The sequence below is a fragment of the Trichechus manatus genome, unplaced genomic scaffold, assembly GCF_000243295.1.
Source record: "Trichechus manatus latirostris isolate Lorelei unplaced genomic scaffold, TriManLat1.0 scaffold00073, whole genome shotgun sequence".
NCBI classification, from domain to species: Eukaryota; Metazoa; Chordata; class Mammalia; order Sirenia; family Trichechidae; genus Trichechus; species Trichechus manatus.
In genome coordinates this window covers 5,562,897-5,582,438 of record NW_004444009.1, presented here as the reverse complement: position 1 = coordinate 5,582,438, position 19,542 = coordinate 5,562,897, and the positions used below count along the sequence as shown (strand labels likewise).

Sequence of the window (19,542 nt, the reverse complement as noted above, 5' to 3'; positions counted from 1 at the left end):
AGAGCATGTCCTTTGGACCTGGGGTCCCTGCGTGGAGAGGCTCCTAGTCCAGGGGAAGATTGCTGAGGAAGGCCAACAGAGAGAGAAAGACTTCCCCTGGAGCTGACGCCCTGAATTTGGACTTTTAGCCTACTTTACTGTGAAGAAATAAATTTCTCTTTGTTAAAGCCATCCACTTGTGGTGTTTCTGTTAGGGCAGCACTAGATGACTAAGATGCTGCCCATCTGCTTTTCCATCTCAGAGGTTGATCAGAGTGGAAGAAGGTCAGATGAGCCTAGGACAGTATAAGGTGAACCTATGACTGCCTGCAGCTAAAGAGGGTGATTGAGACAAATAGCCAAAAGAGTTTCTTTGGGAAATTGGGACATTCAGAGGCACTTGTGTATAATTGGGAGAGCCACATGCATGCCTAGGGCAAAACACATACTTAGAAAAGACATGTGGAAATCTTAAAGTTTCACCTCAGGCTGATCTCTAGACTCGGTATAAGCCTGGCTAAGTGTTGAAGGAGTGCCCCAGCATGCAGCCAGTCTGAAAGACTGCAAGTTTTTTTTTTTTTTTTTCCCTTTCTTCTTGTTGTTTTTCTTTCGCTGGTTTTTTTTTCCTTTTTAACTCCTGGCATTCAAGGAAATCTGAATGAGAACACTAGCTGAACACAAACTAAAGGAACAGTGGCTTCAGTGAATGGATATGTCAAGGTATCCAGTCTTCGTAAAAATAGTTTGGAAGAGCCACTAAACCGATGGACTGCTATGGCCTTCAACAATAAAAAATGGGAGGAAAAAATGAGGTAAGATAAAAGAAAAAACCTCCCAGCAAACCCTGAAGAAGGGTGATAATCCCGCTTCCAGAGTTACATTATATTACTCAAGTGTTCTATTTACTGAAAAAAAAAAGAAAAATCACAAAGCATACAGAGAAACGGAAGGATGACCCATTCAAAGGAGTAAAATAAAGTGACAGAAACTCTCCCTGAAGATGCTCAGACATTGGAATTACTCAATAAAGACTTTAAAATAACTGTCTTAAATATACTCAGAGAGTTAAAGGAGGTTATGGACAAAGAAGGAAATCAAGAAAATGTATAAACAAAATAAGAATATCAATAAAGAGATAAAATCTATTGTTGTTGAGTTGACTCATGGCCACCCATGTATTACAGATTAGAACTGAGCTCCATAGAGTTTTCTTGGCTGTCATCTTTATGGAAGCAAACTACCAGGCCTTTTGCAGTACTGCTGGGTGAGTTCGAACTGCCAACCTTTCAGTTAGTACTTGAGCACAAACCATTTGCACCACCCTCCATTGAGTTTTTCATTTAATTATTGTACTTTCCAGCTTCAGAATTTCTGTTGGTTTCTTTTTTATAATTATTATCAATAAAGAGAATGAAATTATAAAAAGAAACCAAACATATTCTGGAACCGAAAAGTACATTAACTGAAGTGAAAAATTTAATGGAGGGGTTCAACAGCAGACTGGAGCTGACTGAAGAAAAATATCAGTGAACTTGAAGATAGGACAGTTGAAATGATCTTGTCAGAGGAACAGAAAGAAAAAAAAAATGATAAGGAAAAAATAACAGAGCCTCAGGGACCTGTGGGATATCATTAAGTGGACCAACATATACATTATGGGAATCCCAAAAGGAGAAGAGAGAGAGAGGAGCAGAAATAATATTTGAAGAAATATTGGCTGGAACTTCCCAAATTTGACAAAAGACAGGAATTTACACATTTAAGAAGCTCAACAAACTCCAAGTAGGATAAACCCAAAGATATCTACACTGAGACACATTATAATAAAACTTTTGAAAACAAAAGATGAATCATGTAAGCAGCAAGACAGAAGCAAATTGTCACATATGAGGGATCCTCAATAAGAATAACTGCTGATTTGGATTTCACCTTTGAAACCATGGAAGCTAGAAGGCATTGGGATGACATTTAAAGTACTGAAAGAAAAGAAAAAAAACCAAAACTGTCAACCAAGAATTCTGATCTGGCAAAATTCTCTTTCAAAAATGAAGGTAAAAAGACATTCCCAGATACACAGAAGTTGTGGAAGTTTGTTACCACTAGACCTGCCTTGTAAGAAATGCTAGTGAGAGTCCTTCAGGTTGAAATGAGTGTACACTAGATACTAACTCAAAACTGTGTGAAGTAATAAAGGTCTCTGGTAAAGGGAATTTCATGGGTAAATATAAAGGCCAGGCTTACTGTATTTTTGGTTTGTAACTGCTTGTTATGTGTGTAGTCTTGTGACTTCTGCTAACATTTATGAAACTGTGGCAGGCTAATTTGTTAGCTTGCAAGTAGAACAAAACCTTTGATCCTTCACACTTTCTTACAGTTTTGGTGATGGGATGATGAAGAGAAACGGGAAGTGTTAAGGGATTTGAAAGGACTTCCTGCAATCCCCTAATAAATAAAGTAGTGGATGATAGGACGGATAAAGTGGTCCTTACTGTACTATCTGTTAGTGAATGTTTGGAGCCTTCACAGTGAGAGAGAGGATTGCAGCAAACAGCCTGATTGTGGTTTAGTTATTGCTCACTCACCTCTGGTGGGAGAAGGAAGGAATATTATAAGTATGGGGCAGCAATCCCTGGGTCCCCAGCCATAAGGCAGTATGGCTGTGGCTGTTGAGTTCAATGGGTCCTTGAAGCTGAAATAAATGATGTCAACAATTAGGATGTAGAGTTTTGTGTAGATTAAAAATAGTAGAAGTTTGTTTGTTAAAGCTGAGCAAGCAACTCCTCAAAACCAAAACTAAGTGCAAGCCTTTGCTTACTTGAGTAGAGTTGCTCTTCTCCCTCGGTGCCCTCTAATTCTTCCTTCCCCTTCTGCTCTTACCTCAGCTGCTTTAAGGAAGAAAGCCAATTATAGACTTAAATTTTATAGTTGTGTTGGATAAAGACATCCTGGTCATCACCCTCCTTCAGCATCTCAGTTTCCCTGTAGTGCCTTCTATTGATAGAGCCTAACAGAAGCCAACTAACAAAGCAGAAATGTTGTTGGTAGAGTCCCAGCCTCAGCACTACAAAAAAGTATGTAAAGTGGTAGATTTGGAACTGAAAGACTATAATTAACTGACACAATTTTTAAAAGAACCCATCCTATTTCAAAGTGTAATATATGATAAAGCGTTGGGAAAATATGGTTTATTTAGTAATTGGTGCTGTCATTGTCATTGATTATACATCTCTGAAGAAAATATAGACCTTTTATACCCAACCACATGTAAAAATAAATTCTAGATGAGGTAAAATAAGTGTAATAAAAGAAAAGACTGTTTTAATATCTAGGGCCAGGGAAAACTGAATGAGTTCCTGTAAATTGAAAAGAAAAAGAAAGAAGGAAAAATAGTCACGAAGTAAAACCACATAGTTCACAGAAATGAAATGTAGATGGTTGATAAACCTACAGAGAAGTTCAATCTTAATAATACGCGGAAAAATGTGAATCGTGCAATAAGATGAACTTAACTCAAGAAATTAGATAACTTGATAACCAGCTTTAGCAAGTGTGTGGGGGAAAGGGACACTCTAATATTCTTCCTGAAGTATGAATTGCTACATCCTTGGACATTAAGCTACCTGTTGATTTAGTGACTGGATCTGCATCATTCTCATTATCACCATAGACAGGGGACATCCTTAAAGGCTATCAAAAGACCTATAGCTAGGCAAGTGTTACTTAGGGCCAAGTAAAGATTACTGAAAAACTGGATTAACATAGAAAGAGAGAGAAAAAAACATTTATAAACATACCTCCCACTAAAAATGAGCTTGCAAACTATGAAAACTAATGAAGATGCTACAACATGAATGAACCTTGAAAACATTATCCCGAGTGAAGTAAGTCAGTCACAAAAGGGCAAATATTGCATTTCACTGTATGCAGTAGGCAGATGTATAGAATCCAAAGTTAATTAGTGGTTACCAGAGTATCAGGGAGCAGACAAAAGGGAGTCATTGCTTGGGGGCACTGAGTTTCTGCTAATGATGGTGAAATGATTTGGAAAAGGATCATGGTGATGGTTGCATAACGTGATGAACATAATTAGTGTCACTGAATTGTACATATAAAAATTGTTGAATTAGCAAATGTTATGTATAATTTTACCACAATTGAAAAAATAACAGCTAATGAAGAAATCAGATGCCAATAAAGGGAGTCAAAGAACTTGACTTCAGTCTAAAAAATATTAATTTTATAGAACATTCTGACAAAATGGGATGCGCTATGAAATTAATAAAGCTAAAAGAATTTAGAGACTTATGAAATAAAAGTAGACTTAGTTAAAGAGAGAATTCATGATTTGAAAGGCAGTACAGAAAAATTCATTGAGAATGCAGCATAGTCAGAGAGATAAAATCAGAAAAAAGATAGATTGAGAGGCTTCAAAGAATGTTTGTTAGGAGGCTGTCTTAGGCTGAGTTCTTTAGGGAAGCAAAACCAGTGAAACCTATAAATATATATGTAGAGAGAGATTTGTGTCAAGGAACTGGCTCACCTGATTGTAGAGGCTGAAATGTCCCAAGTCCATGGATCAGGATAGAGGCTTCTCCTGATTCACATAGCCACAGGGACTGGCGAACCCAAGATCATCAGGTCAGAGAGCAGGGCCCTTGCTCACAGTTTGTGAAGATCGATGAATCCCAAGACCTGAAGATAAGCTGCTAGCTCAAGTCCTAGGAACCGGAGGTCAGACGAACAGGAGGTAGCTGCAGGATCCAGAGCAGGCAAAAGCCAGAACATCTATGTATATTCGGATGCAGGACACACACCCAAGGAAACTTCCTTTCAACTGATTGGCTACTAACAGCAGATACCATCATGGGGGTGATCACATATACACACTGAAAATCATGGCCCAGCCAAGTTGACACACAATCTTAACCATCACAGTCCAGCCCTTGTCAAACTGGCACCTGTACACATCTCCCCAAACCATACATAACCTCTGAATAAAGACAATTACAAAGTCATACTTGGATCTAACATGATGCAATTAACATGCATACAACTGAAAGCGCACTAGCCCTGTTTACATCTTGTCATGGATTGAATTGTGTTCCCCCAAAATATCTGTCAGCTTGCCTGGGTCATGATTCCCGGTATTGTATAATTGTGTACCATTTAGTAATCTGATGTGATTTCCGTATGTGTTATAAATTCAGTCAATCTGATCTAATACGATGGATTAGCGGCAGTTATACTGATGAAGTATACAAGGTTGGATAGTGTCTTAAGCCAATCTCTTCTGAGATACAAGAGAGAGAAGTGAGCAGAGACAGATGGGAACCTCATACCACCAAGAAAGTAGTGCCGGCGAAAAGCGCATCCTTTGAACCTGAGGTTCCTGCACAGAGAAGCTCCCAGACCAAGGGAAGATTGATGACACCGACCTTCCTCCAGAGCCAGTGAGAAAGTATTCCCCTGGAGCTGATGCCCTGAATTTGGACTTGTAGTCTACTGGACTGTGAGAGAATAAACTTCTCTTTGTTAAAGCCATCCGCTGTGGTATCTCTGTTATAGCAGCACTAGATGACTAAGACACATCTTATATTTTATAAGTGAAGAAAACAGAAATACTTGATGCATACATACAAAGCAGAAATACTCATGCAGTTGCAGTCTTCATTTCTGCAACTGGTCATGTGAACATAACTGGTATTTAGAAATACCTTCTACCACCCATTCCGTATTCCCTTTGCCCTCAGCAAGCACCTCAGCTGTCTGTGGTTCTTTACCTGGGGGGGTGACCCAAACCTTCAGTCCTGGAGGGTCTGAGCAATTAGTAGGCATGTCGAAATTGGGTTGCTGTAATTTTCCATTGACTTTAATCACGGGGCATGGTAGTACTAAGAGACGCCCTAAAGAATCTCCTGCATTACATACTCTTCTTTGCCTTTGTTATGTAATATCAATCCTATTTCCTCTTGGTAATCAGGATCAATCACACTAGCCAGTGTGGTAACTCCCTTTTTTACCTGTTGATACAGAGGCATAAGGAGCCCAAAGTGGCCAGGTGGCATTTTTAGCTTCCAGTTCAATGGAATCAGTGAAGTGTCTCCAGGTGGGAGCATTCCTTCCTTTAGAACTAAGACCTCTAGACCTGCAGAGCATAAGTTCGCGGGGATGGGAAGCAAAAATCTTGCAAGTGGGTCACTAGGGGTGGTAGTGAGTGGTGTCACTTCCATTTCCACCCCTTGATTTCTGGGCCCATGAATCCTGGTTATGGAAGAAACAGCACCATATATTGGATGCTGATTTAGAGCATATACAGCCTCCTAGAGAACATTGCCCAGCCCTGCAGGGTATTGTCACCTAGCTGGTGCCATAATTGTGTCTTGAGGAGGCCATTCCATTGTTCTGTCAAGCCAGCTGCTTCAGGATGATGAGGAACATGGGAAGACAGTGAATTCCATGAGCATGGGCCTTCTGCCTCACTTCATTTGCTATGAAGTGAGTCTCTTGATCCGAGGCAGTGCTGTGTGGGATACCATGACAGTGGATAGGGCATTCTGTAAGTCCACGGATGGTAGTTTTGGCAGAAGCATTGCGTGCAGGGAAGGCAAATCCATATCCAGACTAAGTGTCTATTCCAGTAAGGACAGAACGCTGCCGTTTCCATGGTGGAAGTGGTCCACCAGCTTCCTGGCTGATCACCTTGAGGGATGGTGCTATATTGGGGACGCAATGTTGGTCTCTGCTGCTGGCAGGCTGGGCACTCAGCAGTGGCTGTAGCCAAGTCAGCCTTGGTGACTGTAAGTCCATGTTGCTGGGCGCATGCATAACCTCTATCCCTGCCACCATGACCACTTTGTTCATGAGCCCATTGATCAATGACAGAAGTAGCTGGGAAGGAGGATGACTGGTTTCCACAGAATATGTCATCCTGTCTTCTTGATTGTTAAAATCCTCCTCTGTTGAGGTCACCCTTTGGTGAGCATTCACATGAAAGACAAATATCTTCACTTCTATGGCCCATTCAGAGAGTTCTATCCACATACCTCTTCCCCATAAATCTTTGTGTCTGATTTTCCAATCATGTACCTTCCAAGTCCCTGACTGTGCAGCCAGACTGTTGGCCGCAGCCCATGAGTCCGTATACAGTTGCACATCTTACCATTTCTCTTTCCAAGCAAAGTGAACAGCCAGGTGCACTGCTTGAAGTTCTGCCCATTGAGAGGATTCCCCTTCATCACTGCCCTTCAGGGAGGTCCCAGAAAGGGGCTGTAGTACTGCCACTGTCCACTTTCGAGTGGCGCCTGCATGTTGTGCAGAACCATGTGTAAACCAGGCACAAGTTTTCTCTTCTTCAGTCAGCTGATCATAAGAAACTTCCCATGAGGCTATAGGTGCGGACCGGGAGATGGAAGGTAATGTGACAGGAGTGGAGACCATGGGCGTTTGGGCCACTTCCTCATGCAACTTGTGCCTTCAGGTCCTGGTTGGACCTAATCTCGTATATACCTCTTCCATTTAATGATGGAATGCTGCTGTGCACGTCCAATTTTATGACTCTCTGGGTCAGACAACACCCAGTTCATGATGGGCAGCTCAGACCGCATGGTGACTTGGTGTTCCATGGTTAAGTGTTCAGTCTCTAGTAAGACCCAGTAATAAGCCAAAAGCTGTTTCTCAAAAGGAGAGTAGTTATCTGCAGAGAATGGCAGGGCTCTGCTCCAAAATCTTCAGGGTCTGCACCGTGATTCACCAATAGGGACCTGCCAAAGACTCGAAACAGCGTCTGTATCTGCCACTGACACTTTAAACACCATGAGATCTGCTGGATCATATGGCCCAAGTGGCAGAGAGGTTTGCAGAGCAGCCTGAACCTGCTGCAGAGCTTTCTGTTTTTCTGGGCCCCATTCAAAACTAGCAGCTTTTTGAGTCACTTAATAAATAGGCCGGAGTACTATACCCAAATGAGGAATATGTTGCCTCCAGAATTGCCACTAGGCGTTGTGTCTCTTTTTTGATTGTGGGAGCAGCCATATGCAATAGCTTAATCCTTCACTTTAGAAGGAATATCTCGACATGCCCACACCACTAGACTCCTAGAAATTTCACTAAGGTGGAAGGTGCTTGAATTTTTGTGGGATTCATTTCCCACCCTCTAGCTTGCAAATGTTTTACCAATAAATTCAGAGTCATTGACACTTCTTCCTCACTAGGTCTAGTCAGCATAATGTCACCAATGTAATGGACCAGTGTGACGTCTTGTGGAAGGAAAAGGCAATCAGGGTCCCTGTGGACTAAATTATGACATAGGATTGGAGAGTTGACGTAGCCCTGATGTAGGCAAGTGAAGGTGTATTACTGGCCTGGCCAGCTGAAGGCAAACTGCTTCTGATGGTCCTTCAAAACAAGTATGGAGAAAAAGGCATTAGTCAGATCAGTAGCTGCATACCAGGTACCAGGAGTTGTATTAATTTGCTCAAGCAGTGAAACTATATGTGGAACAGTAGCTGCAACTGAAGTCACCACCTGGTTAATCTACTGTCGATTCTCCAAGATCCATCTGGTTTTTACACAGGCCAAATAGGCGAGTTGAATGGGGATGTGGTGGGAATCACCATCCCTGTATTCTTCAAGTACTTGATGGTGACAGTAATCTCTGCAATTCCTCCAGGAATACAGTATTGCTTTTGGTTTACTATTTTCCTAGGTAGGGAAAGTTCTGATGGCTTCCACTTGGCTTTTCCTACCATAATAGCCCTTACTGTATTTGCAAGGGATCCAGTGTGGGGGTTCTGCCAGTTGCTGAGAATATCTATTCTAATTATGCATTCTGGAACTGGGGAAATCACTACAGGATGGGTTTGAGGACCCACTGGATCTACTGTGAAATGAACATGAGGCAAGACTCCATTAATAACCTGACCTCCATATGCCCCCACTCTGACTGATGTGCCACAGTGACATTTTGGGTCTTCTGAATTAATGTCAGTTCAGAGCCAGTATCCAGTAGTTCCAAAAAAGTTTGATTATTTCCTTTTCCCCAGTGAACACTCACGCTTTGTAAAATGCCATACATCCCTTTGGGGAAGGCTGAGAGAGCGATTAATAGTATAAATTTTTGGCAATGTATTGGAGTCCTTCCTCAAGGAGACCCAGGCTCCCCCTCATTCAAGGATTCAAGGGGTTGTGGGTCATTAAACTCGCTCATGTCTGGGAATCGATTGAGGGACCGTGACTCTGTATTCTGGTGATTCGAGTTAGACTACTGTTCACCTTAATTCCCCGTTTGTACAGATCAGATAAATAGATTTCCCATCTTTTTCACTCCTAGGGACACCAGGACTAGCCAGCGCCATGAGTCCATATGAGTCAGACTATTCTGATTACTGCTTTGACTCTGCTGTTACTGTAACCATGCCCACCTCGTCTTTGTCAGTTGAGTGCTGCCACTTGGCCCCTACCACCATGAGGTCCAATCAGTCCCATGGTAGTTAGGAGTCTTAATTCAGGGCAGTTCCCACTGTGAAATCTGATTTACATAAAATAGCAATCACAGCAGTCTTCAAGGTTGCTGGAGCTCCCTTCACAAATTTGTTCCTCACAGTTATGGTAAAAGGTGTGTCCCCTTGGCATTCCATGTGTGGGTCTGTGGATCTAACTTGATAAATCCACTCTAGCATGCCAGTTTCCCTAAGCCTTTGAATACCTTCTTCTGTAGTACTCCAAGGCAGGTCTGGTACTTCAGCTTGATTTAGTGTAGGCCACTGTGTAATCCATGCTTTAGCAACCCAGTGAAATAAACTAGTAGATCCTTTCCTAACTTCTCAAGCTGGAAAATTGAATGAAGAATCTGTGCTCAGTGGACCCATAGCATTACAGTCAGACTGATCGATGTTTATGTTCCTTGCACCATTATTCCACACCCTGAATAGCTATTCCCACACATATTCCCCAGATTTCTGTTTGTACATATTAGAAAAGTCAAGTAGTTCTTTTGGAGTGTAGCGTACCTCCTCCTGGTTCACACTTTGTACTTCACCTTTTGCGGCTAGCTGGGACTTGAGTCTAGTTATAGGTCTAGAAGCCAGAATCAGTGTGGAATTGTTTTGAGAAAACTCAGCATTGTCTTGTAAAGCATCTGCCTCAGGCAAAGGTTCTTTAGAGGCAGCTGGGCTAGGGTTAATCTCATTAGACGGGCTAATGGTTTTTCTGGGCAGGGTGGCTTAGCAGACAAACATGAAGTAATCTCTTCATATGGGAGTGGTTCTGCTGGCAGGAGTGATTCAACAGAATTTAGGGGCTCAGTGTCCCCAGCTTCTTGATTATCTGTCAATATGTCCCAATCCCAAGTTTCAGGACCCTATTTCTTCCCAATCAATGCCCTTACTTTAACTTCAGACACCTCTTAAGGTAGGCAGTTGAGCTGGCATTGTAATTCAGCCACTTTTACAGTAAGACTCTGGGTTTGGTTTTTGGCAATATCAGCTCTGTTACTACAGGAAATAATGCTTTCTTTCAAAGCACAAGTGGAATCTTTGAGGTTGTTTATGTAGTAGTTGAGCTTTGACTCTGAAGACCTGAACACATCTCTTTCATTCACCAGTTTGTCTAGCAAAAGTAGGACCAGCTTCCTTATACTTCTCATTCTGACTAAATTGTAGAAAGATATCACACATGTATTCGCCCAGAGCCTCGCCTTTCACTAATACCTGATGTATTGGTGGTGATATTTTGCATATTTGTATCACCATCTCACACCATGGACTGCACTGCCCTCTTTACTGCTGGAAGCAGAGTCATCAGCATCTTTAAGACCAACCAGACTTCAGAAACAATTTAGAAAACTCATCCTTACAATTTTGTTTGTCTAGGACCGCTCTTGATATCAAAAGTCTTAGGCTGTGTTCTCTAGAGAAGCACAACCAGTAAAACGTATAAATATATAATCAAGGAACTGGCTCACGTGATTGTAGTGGCTGGAACGTCCCAAGTCTGTGGATCACAGTAGAGGCTTCTCCTGATTCATGTAGCTTTAGGGGCTGGCGAATTCAGGATAGGCAGGTTGGAGAGCAGGGCTCTTGTTCACAGGCTATGAAGATCAACAGATTCCAAGATTGACAGATAAGCTGCTAGATCAAGTCCCAGGTACTGGAGGTCAGACGAACAGCAGGTAGCTGCAGGATCCAGAGCAGACAAAAGTCAGAACATCCATTTATATTCAGATGCAGAACACAGGCCCAAGGAAACTCCCTTTCATCTGATTGGCTACTCATAGCAGATCCCATCATGAGGTTGATCACATATAAACACTGAAAATCATGGGCCAGCCAAGTTGACACACAATCTTAACCATCACAGAGGCCCAGATGAGGTTAATGGAATAAATGATACAGAATCAACACTTTAAAAGATTTCAGTCAATACTTGAAAAAGATTTCAAGAATAAGTAGGAAATACTAAAAACTGTGAAAGTGAAAGGACCAATTACTTACAAAAGAATGGCATCTAATAGTAGAGTTCTTAGCAGCCAGAAGATAAAATAACTGCCATGTTAGCCAAATATCATTCAGGAGGGAGAATGTAAGATATAGGATAAAGAAGTATGCACATAAACTAATAAAGTATTTTGAGGATTATTGACTATATTGAATATTATTGACTATAAAAATTAAGACAAAACAGGATTATATGGTGGTGTTAATTGTCGACAAGTTGGCCCCTGACTCATGCCGAGCTTGTGCACAACAGGATGGAACGCTACCTGGTCCTGCACCATCCACATGATCATTTGTGTATCTGTGAAGTTTTCATTGGCTGATTTTCACAAGTAGATGGCCAGGCTTTTCTTCCTAGCTTGTCTTAGTCTGGAAGCTTCGTGAAAACCTGCTGAGCATTATAGCAACACCCAAGCCTCCACTGACAGATGGGTGGTGGCTGTGCATGAGGTGTACTGGCTGGGAATTGAACCCTGGTCTCCCACAAGGAAGGTAAGAATTCTACCACTGAACTACCACTACCCCCTGTAGGGTTATATGTATTGAAGTTGTCATGGATTTCATTTTACTTGGATCCACAATCAACACCCATGAAAGCAGCAGTCAGGATATCAAACGATGGTTTGCGTTGGGCAAATCAGCTGCAAAAGACCTCTTTAAAGTGTTAAATAGCGAAGATATCACCTTGAGCACTAAGGTGCACCTGACCCAAGCCATGATATTTTCAGTCGCCTCATACGCATGCCAAAGCTGGACAATGAGTAAGGAAGACTGAGGAAGAATTGATAGCTTTCGATTGTGGTGTTGGCAAAGAATATTAAATATGCCATAGACTCCCAGAAGAATGAACAAATGCGTCTTGGACGAAGAGCAGCCAGAGTGGTCTTTAGAAGGGAGATTGGAGAGACTTCACCTCACGTACTTTGGACGTATTATCAGAAGGGACCAGTCCCTGGAGAAGGACATCATGCTTGGTTAAGTAGAGGGTCAGCGAAAAAGAGGAAGACCCTCAACGAGCTGGATGGCACAGTGGCTGCAACAATGGGCTCAAAGACAGCAGTGATTGTGAGGGTGGTGTGGGATCAGGCAGTGTTTCGTTCTGTTGTACATAGGGTCACTATGAGTGGGAACCAACTCTTTGGCACCTAACAACAACAAAATAGTGAAACAGTCAAGTACGTGGACTGTGGAACTGGACTGGCTGGGTTTAAACCAAGGCTTACCACTTACTACATATATGACCTTGGGAAAAGTTAATTATTAATTTTGTATCTGTTTCCTATTCTGTAAAATGTGACTAATGGTATTACTTATTTCGTTGAGTTATGAGGATTAAATGAGTTAAAATATGTTTGCCATTATGATTTTCATCATCATCCAAACATTTTTGTAGAACATAGTATTGTTGAATGTTAACATCAGGTATCTCAGGTAGATGAGGTTGATGTAGAAGATGGAGGAGAGAATTTACTTGCTCATGATAAAACTCTGTACCCTTTGGCTTATTAAATTGCTTCATTCAACAGTTGTTGAGCACCTTCTATATGCTAGGCACTCTTCTAAGCACTGACAATATAACAGTGAATAAAACAAAAACATTCCAGTCCACCTATAGCTCCCATTCTACTATGCGGGAAACAGACAGTAAATAAGATAGAAATTGAGAGAGTGTGTTTGTATAACCACATATACAATGCATACGTACACTGTTAGTAATAAGTGCTAAGGAGAAGATTGAAGCAGGGAAAGGGAATAAGGACTTTGTAATTTCAAACAGGATGTCCAGGGAGTGCCTGAGATGGTAACTTTTATGTTAAGACCTGAAGGAGATAAGAGAGTGAGCCATGAGGAAGAGGATATAGTCAAAGGGAACAGCAAATGAAAAGCCAGTGGGGCAAAAGCATAACTGGGCATTCTCAGAAAACAACAAAAGAGGCTAGCGTTACTGAAATAGCATGCATAAGGTAGAGAGAAGTAGGGGATGAGATCATAGAAGTGATGTGGATTCGCCTCATACAGAGATTTATAGCCTTTTTAAGGACTTTGACTTTTACTCTGAATGAGACAGGGAACGATTTGAGGGTTCTAAACTGACTTATATTTAACATTCTTACTTTGATTGCTAGGTTGAACGTTTAAGTAATCTGATAAAGAAAACAATTAAAAACACGTGCATTCTAATGTCACTCCCCTCCTCGAGAATCTGCAGTCGTTCTGTATTACCTATTGTCTTATGTTTTGTTGCCTTTATGTTAAAACTCTTCATAATCTTGCTACATTGTATCTGTTAAACCAGTTTCTTTTAGTTCTTCTAAACCTAGGACCATTATTTAAATGCTAATTCTTCCAAACCTAGGACCCGTTTTAGCCTGCTTCCATTGCCTATAATATTCTGACAAAAATAATTGGAAGATTTTGCATAGCTGATATTTAACAAATAAAGTTTTTTCTTTATGTAAGTGAAATGTTTTACAAGTCTTCATTTAAATACTATTTAGGCACTTGTATATGTTATTAGTTGACTCACATTCATCATTTTATCAGTCAAGAGTCCTAATTCCAGAAAACAGAATTGATTTTAGCTAGTGATTTGTTAGAGGCTACAGAGTAGCTAACAGACTCTCTGGGAAGGGCAGGACATTGGGTATTTTTGTTACACAGCTAGGAACCATGCAAGCAAGGGAAATGCCCAAGCTTACCATTGAGCTAACTGAGCACAAACTCCATTGCCTTCATTGCCCTTATGGTACCTATGAAGCTAGGGACCAATCACTGGAACAACTACTAGAGGTACCACAGAAGAATCAGATACCTTCAGCACTGTGTTTACAGGAAGAGCAGCCTTCCATCATGTGACTGCTGCCTCATATTGCTCACTTCTGTTTTTCAGATCTCACATGGTTGTGTGTAGTTGACAGTATGTAGGCCATATCCGGAACCCTAGCTAGAGTGAATTCTTGAAAATGTTAAGTATAGTTTTCCATCCTCTGCAGAACATGATGGTATGCTGAAAGGGCATTTGAATGGGCATTGAATGTCTGCCACCTTCATAATAAAAAGAAATGAAAATAAAAATGGCAGTTTAAAAAAAAAAAAACAAAAACATTACCGTTGAGTCGATTCCAACGCACAGAGGCCCTATAGGACAGAGTAGGACTGTCCCATAGCGTTTCTAAGGCTGTAAATCTTTACAGAAGCAGACTGCCACTTCTGTCTTCCACGGAGTGGTTGGCGAGTTTGAACTGCCAACCTTTTGGTTTGCAGCCTTTAACCACTGCTCCACCGGCTCTCCTGAAAATGACAATAGGATATTCTTTTTCACCTGTCAGTTTGACAGTAGTCAAAAGTTTGATAACTTCTGTGTTAAAGATGCGGGCAGATAGCGACTCATAAATTGCTGGTAGGAGTATAAATTAGTAAAACATCTATGGGGGACAGATTGGTAGTAGCTATCGACAGATTGGTAGTAGCTATCAAAATTACAAATAAATATACCCATTGATCCAACAATTACTCGTTCTGGAATTTATTTTTTTATATAGGTGTATAACCCAGGTTTGATTGCCGGTCAATGCACTTCATGTATAGCTATCACTGTCTGTCAGTGGAGGCTTGTGTATTGCTATGATGGTGAACAGGTTTCAGTGAAGCTTCCAGGTTAAGATGGACTAGGAAGAAAGGCCTGGTGAACCACTCTCAAAAATCAGTCAGTGAAAACCCCATAGATCACAACAGTCTGATCTTCAACTGATAATGGGGATGGTGCAGGACTAGGCAGCATTTCATTCCATTGTGCATGGGGTCACCTGAGTTGGAAGCCAACTAGGTGGCAGCTAACAATAACAACATAGTTTGGAAACAATTTTAAATGTCCATCAGTAGGGAACTGATTACATAAATTATGGCATATTCATTTAAGGAGTAATCCTGCAGCCACTTAAGAGAATGAGGTAGCCCTTTGTGTGCTGATTTGGAAAGATCTCCAAGATAGAATTAAGTGAAAGAACCATGTTCAGAGAGTGTATGATAGTCTGCGTGAGGGAGAGATAGACAAACTGTGTGTAGGAGGCCAGGAAATGAGATTAGGAACCATGAAACTGATCTAGCACGCATTATTTACTAGATATTCAAGAAACTGATAGCTAGTTGCATTGTAGATGGTTGAGGGACAAGACTGAAAAAGTGACTTTTTTTTTACTTTGTACTCTTTGATACCTTTTGGATTTTGTCTTATCTGTCTGCATGGCATACGAAAAACTAATTTATTTTAAATTAGCTATTGATATTGTATACTAAAATATGTTGGAGTTTTTGCTGTTGTCTACCAAAATATGATTCTGAAGATAGAGAATTTAATTCTGTAATATATTCATCATTAAAGAGTTTATATATTTGTGAATAAATTAAGATAATTATACTATATAAGAAGATTTTCTCAGTGTCCTTACTAGGTGTTTTCTCTTTGGAGTGTCCATTAGAATTGGTTGTTGTGTATGTTAACTGTTATCAATTACACAGGGTAGTTAGTTGAAAATTAGACAATACATTATTGATTACTTTTGTGAGTGAAATGAGACTGTTTTCTATTCAGAAAAAGTTTATATTTATAAATCATTTTGTCATTTTTAATATTAGTTTCATACTTAGAAAAGATGTTTAAAAAATATATGATTAACAAATACATAACAAAGCACTCAACTACTAGCTGAAATGTTGGCAGTTGGAACCCACTAAGAGACGCCTCAGAAGATAGGCCTGGTAATCTGCTTTCCAAAGGCCACAGCCTTAAAAACCCTATGGAGCAGTTCTAGTCTGTACCGATGGAGTTGCCGTGATTGAGAATGGACTTGAAGACAACTAACAACAATAGCAATACTAGTTCTTAGATAAAAACTTGGTTCCTTTGTTCTCACGGTAAACAGACGTGATACTGTTTACCGTATAATGTAACTTGACTTTGTTAACATATAAATATTAATACCAAGAGAAATGAATTTACATTTGCTTTTCTGTATTAATGGGATGAATAATATTCAAATATTGACCTTAAATTATTGTTTTTTTTTTTGAGATTTTTGTATTAAAGTAGGTATTAAAGGAAATGGTAAATTGTGGATATGTAAGTATATCTAATTAAAAGTTCTGCTAAGTGGTTCTTACTGTATTTAAGGAACCTTGTAGAACATCTTACATCATTCTTTTTTGTCTACTTGCACATATTCTTCTCTAATATTTTCTACCCACAATAATGTTGTTATACATTGTTTAGTATTTTCACAACTCAAAACTTTGGTCTGTTCAACTACTTATTGTTATTTAAAGGCCTTAATAATATTTTATAAATAACATTTGGCTTTAATGAAAAGATAGGACCTTAAATAACCAATCACTTTGTAATTAGTTTGAGATGGGATAGACTTGAGGCATGTAGGTGAATATGCTACTTTTTCTAACCAAGCATTATGACCCAGTCTCAGTTTGGAGTCTCTAAATCAGTGTTCTTCAAAGTGGGGTGCACAAACCTATCTATGGGAAAATGCTAAGAAAATATTAAAAATTTTCCTATATGCATCTTGATAATAGTACATGATTTAAAAGAGTTTAGAGGCCACTGATATTTAGGTGATTTATTGTTTGCAGTACTGAAAAAGCAAGTGAGGCAGAGAGGTGCAAAGCATTTGTAAGTCTTAAGGTAAACTTGGAATGTGAACAGTTAAGTTTTCTTTCCTTTTTGTAATGCTTGTTAAATCTTTGTGGAAAATGTTTAAACATAAACATGGTTACAGTAATCCAGGGCCATTTGGGGAGGAGAGAAATCACTAACTAGATAGTAGATAAGTGTTAACTTTGGTGAAGGGAAAGACAACACAAAATGTAGGAGAAGCCAGCACAGCTTGACCAAGGCAGAATCATAGAAGCTTCCTACACACATGCAAACACCTTGAGACACCGATTACAGGGAGTGAGGGCTAGGAACCATGGTCTTGGAGGATGTCTAGGTCAACTGGCATAACATAGTTCATAAAGAAAATGTAATCAGTTTGAGAGGGGATAGACTCTCAGTTTGAGTTGGGTTACATCTCTTTCTTTTGTCTTAACATTGAACTAGCTTGTATCCCTTGGCTGAAAATTTGGTAGCCTAATGTTTTCTCTTAGGTTTCCTGCCAGGTGAAAATAAAGGTAGTATCAACACCAAACCGTGTTCTTCACTTTCAATAAATTGTAGTTTCAGGCCTTTGTATCTTGGGTACAGAGTATCCAGTTTACAAACATTCTGATTGCTGTATGTTCTGTGGTGCCATAGAGATGATGTCCTTTTTTTTTTTACTGAGTGCATTGTGATGTGCATCCATAGAGATCAGCAAATGCATACTGATGGCTATAATTATGAGTATTTATGTTTTTACCTAGATATTCAAGATCAAAGCAGTGCAATTGGCTGAGAAACTTCTTCCTGCCTTTAACACACCTACTGGGATTCCCTGGGCAATGGTGAATCTGAAAAGGTAAACTGCATTTTGTGTGCGTATTCCTGTTCTGGAAGAATTAGATTAACCGATTTTTCACCTTTTTATCCTTAGAATTTCTAATAATTCCCCCCACAGACACTTTCTAAGACTTCAATTATTTTTTCCGCATATATGCAGAAGCATGTTTCTTTAAAATATTTTCTGATTTTTTAAAAATGTGTCCTTACTTTGTAAGAGTTTACCTTTCTTAGCTTCATTCCAATTTCTATCACTTGTTTCTCTAAGTCTAGATTTTACTTGCTTACCTGTATGGTTATAAAATGTCTCTCTTATTTGCTTATTCATTTCCATTTAGTGCTATAATGGGTTCAAAGTACTTTTCCTCTCTCTCTCTTTTTTTTTTTTTTTTTGTTTAACACCACCTGCTGATCTTTCTGTGTCAAAATGGAAAACAACATGCCTAAAAATTGAGATTTTCCATTACTGAAAATCATTTATTAGTGATAAAGGCAGACACAATTCATGATGTTGACTATAGAGTGCTTATTATACTACCTACACTATTTTTTTTCTTTATTTTTTTTAATTGTACTTTAGATGAAGGTTTACAGAACAAATTGTTTCTCATTAAACAGTACACATATTGTTTTATGACAGTGGTTAACAACCCCATGACATGTCAACACTGTCCCTTCTCAACCTTGGGTTCCCTATTGCCGGCTTTCCTGTCCCCTCCTGCCTTCTAGTCCTTGTCCCTGGACTGTTGTGCCCCATTAGTCTCATTTTGTTTTATGGGGCTGTCTAATCTTTGGCTGAACGGTGGACCTCAAGAGTGACTTCACCACTGAGCTAAAAGGGTGTCCAGGGGCCATACTCTCAGGGTTCCTCCAGTCTTTGTCAGGCCAGTAAGTCTAGTCTTTTTTGTGAGTTAGAATTTTGTTCTACATTTTCCTCCAGCTCTGTCTGGGACCCTCTGTTGTGATCCCTGTCAGAGCAGTCAGTGATGGTAGTCAGGCACCATCTAGTTATACTGGACTCAGTCTGGTGGAGGCCATGGTGGTTGTGGTCCGTTAGTCCTCTGGACTGATCTTTTCCTTGTATCTTGTTCTGTTCATTCTCCGTTGCTCCCGAAGGGGTGAGACCAGTGGAGTATCTTAAATGGCTGCTCCAGAGGCTTTTAAGACCCCAGATGCTACTCACCAAGGTAGAATGTAGAACATTGTCTTTATAAACTGTGTTATGTATTGAGCTAGATGTTCCCCAAGACCATGGTCCCCACAGCCCTCTGCCCAGCACTTCAGTTCCTCCGGGGGTTTGGAAGTGTCTATGGAACTTCCATGACCTTTCCTTGTACAAGTTGTGCTGGCTTCCCCAGTATTGTGTACTGTCTTAACCTTCACCAAAGTTACCAATTATCTATTGTCTATTTAGTATTTCCCCCTCCCACCCCTCCCATCCCTTATAACCAACAAAGATTATTTCTTTTTGTGTGTGAGTTTTTATAGTAGAGGTCTCATACAATATTTGTCCTTTTGTGATTGACTTATTTCACTCAGCATAGTGTTCTCCAGTTTCATCCATGTTATGAGATGCTTCACAGA

At 40.1% G+C, this 19,542-nt stretch overlaps 1 protein-coding gene across 1 annotated transcript in view; it reads left to right on the top strand.

Moving 5' to 3' along the window:
• Positions 1–19,542, top strand: part of MAN1A2 (mannosidase alpha class 1A member 2) — a 288,295-nt gene that overhangs the window by 137,238 nt on the left and 131,515 nt on the right. Inside the window, exon 6 of the mRNA XM_004380347.2 lies at positions 17,883–17,977. Coding sequence (XP_004380404.1) covers positions 17,883–17,977 — 95 coding nt within the window. The remainder of the gene's footprint in view (positions 1–17,882; positions 17,978–19,542) is intronic.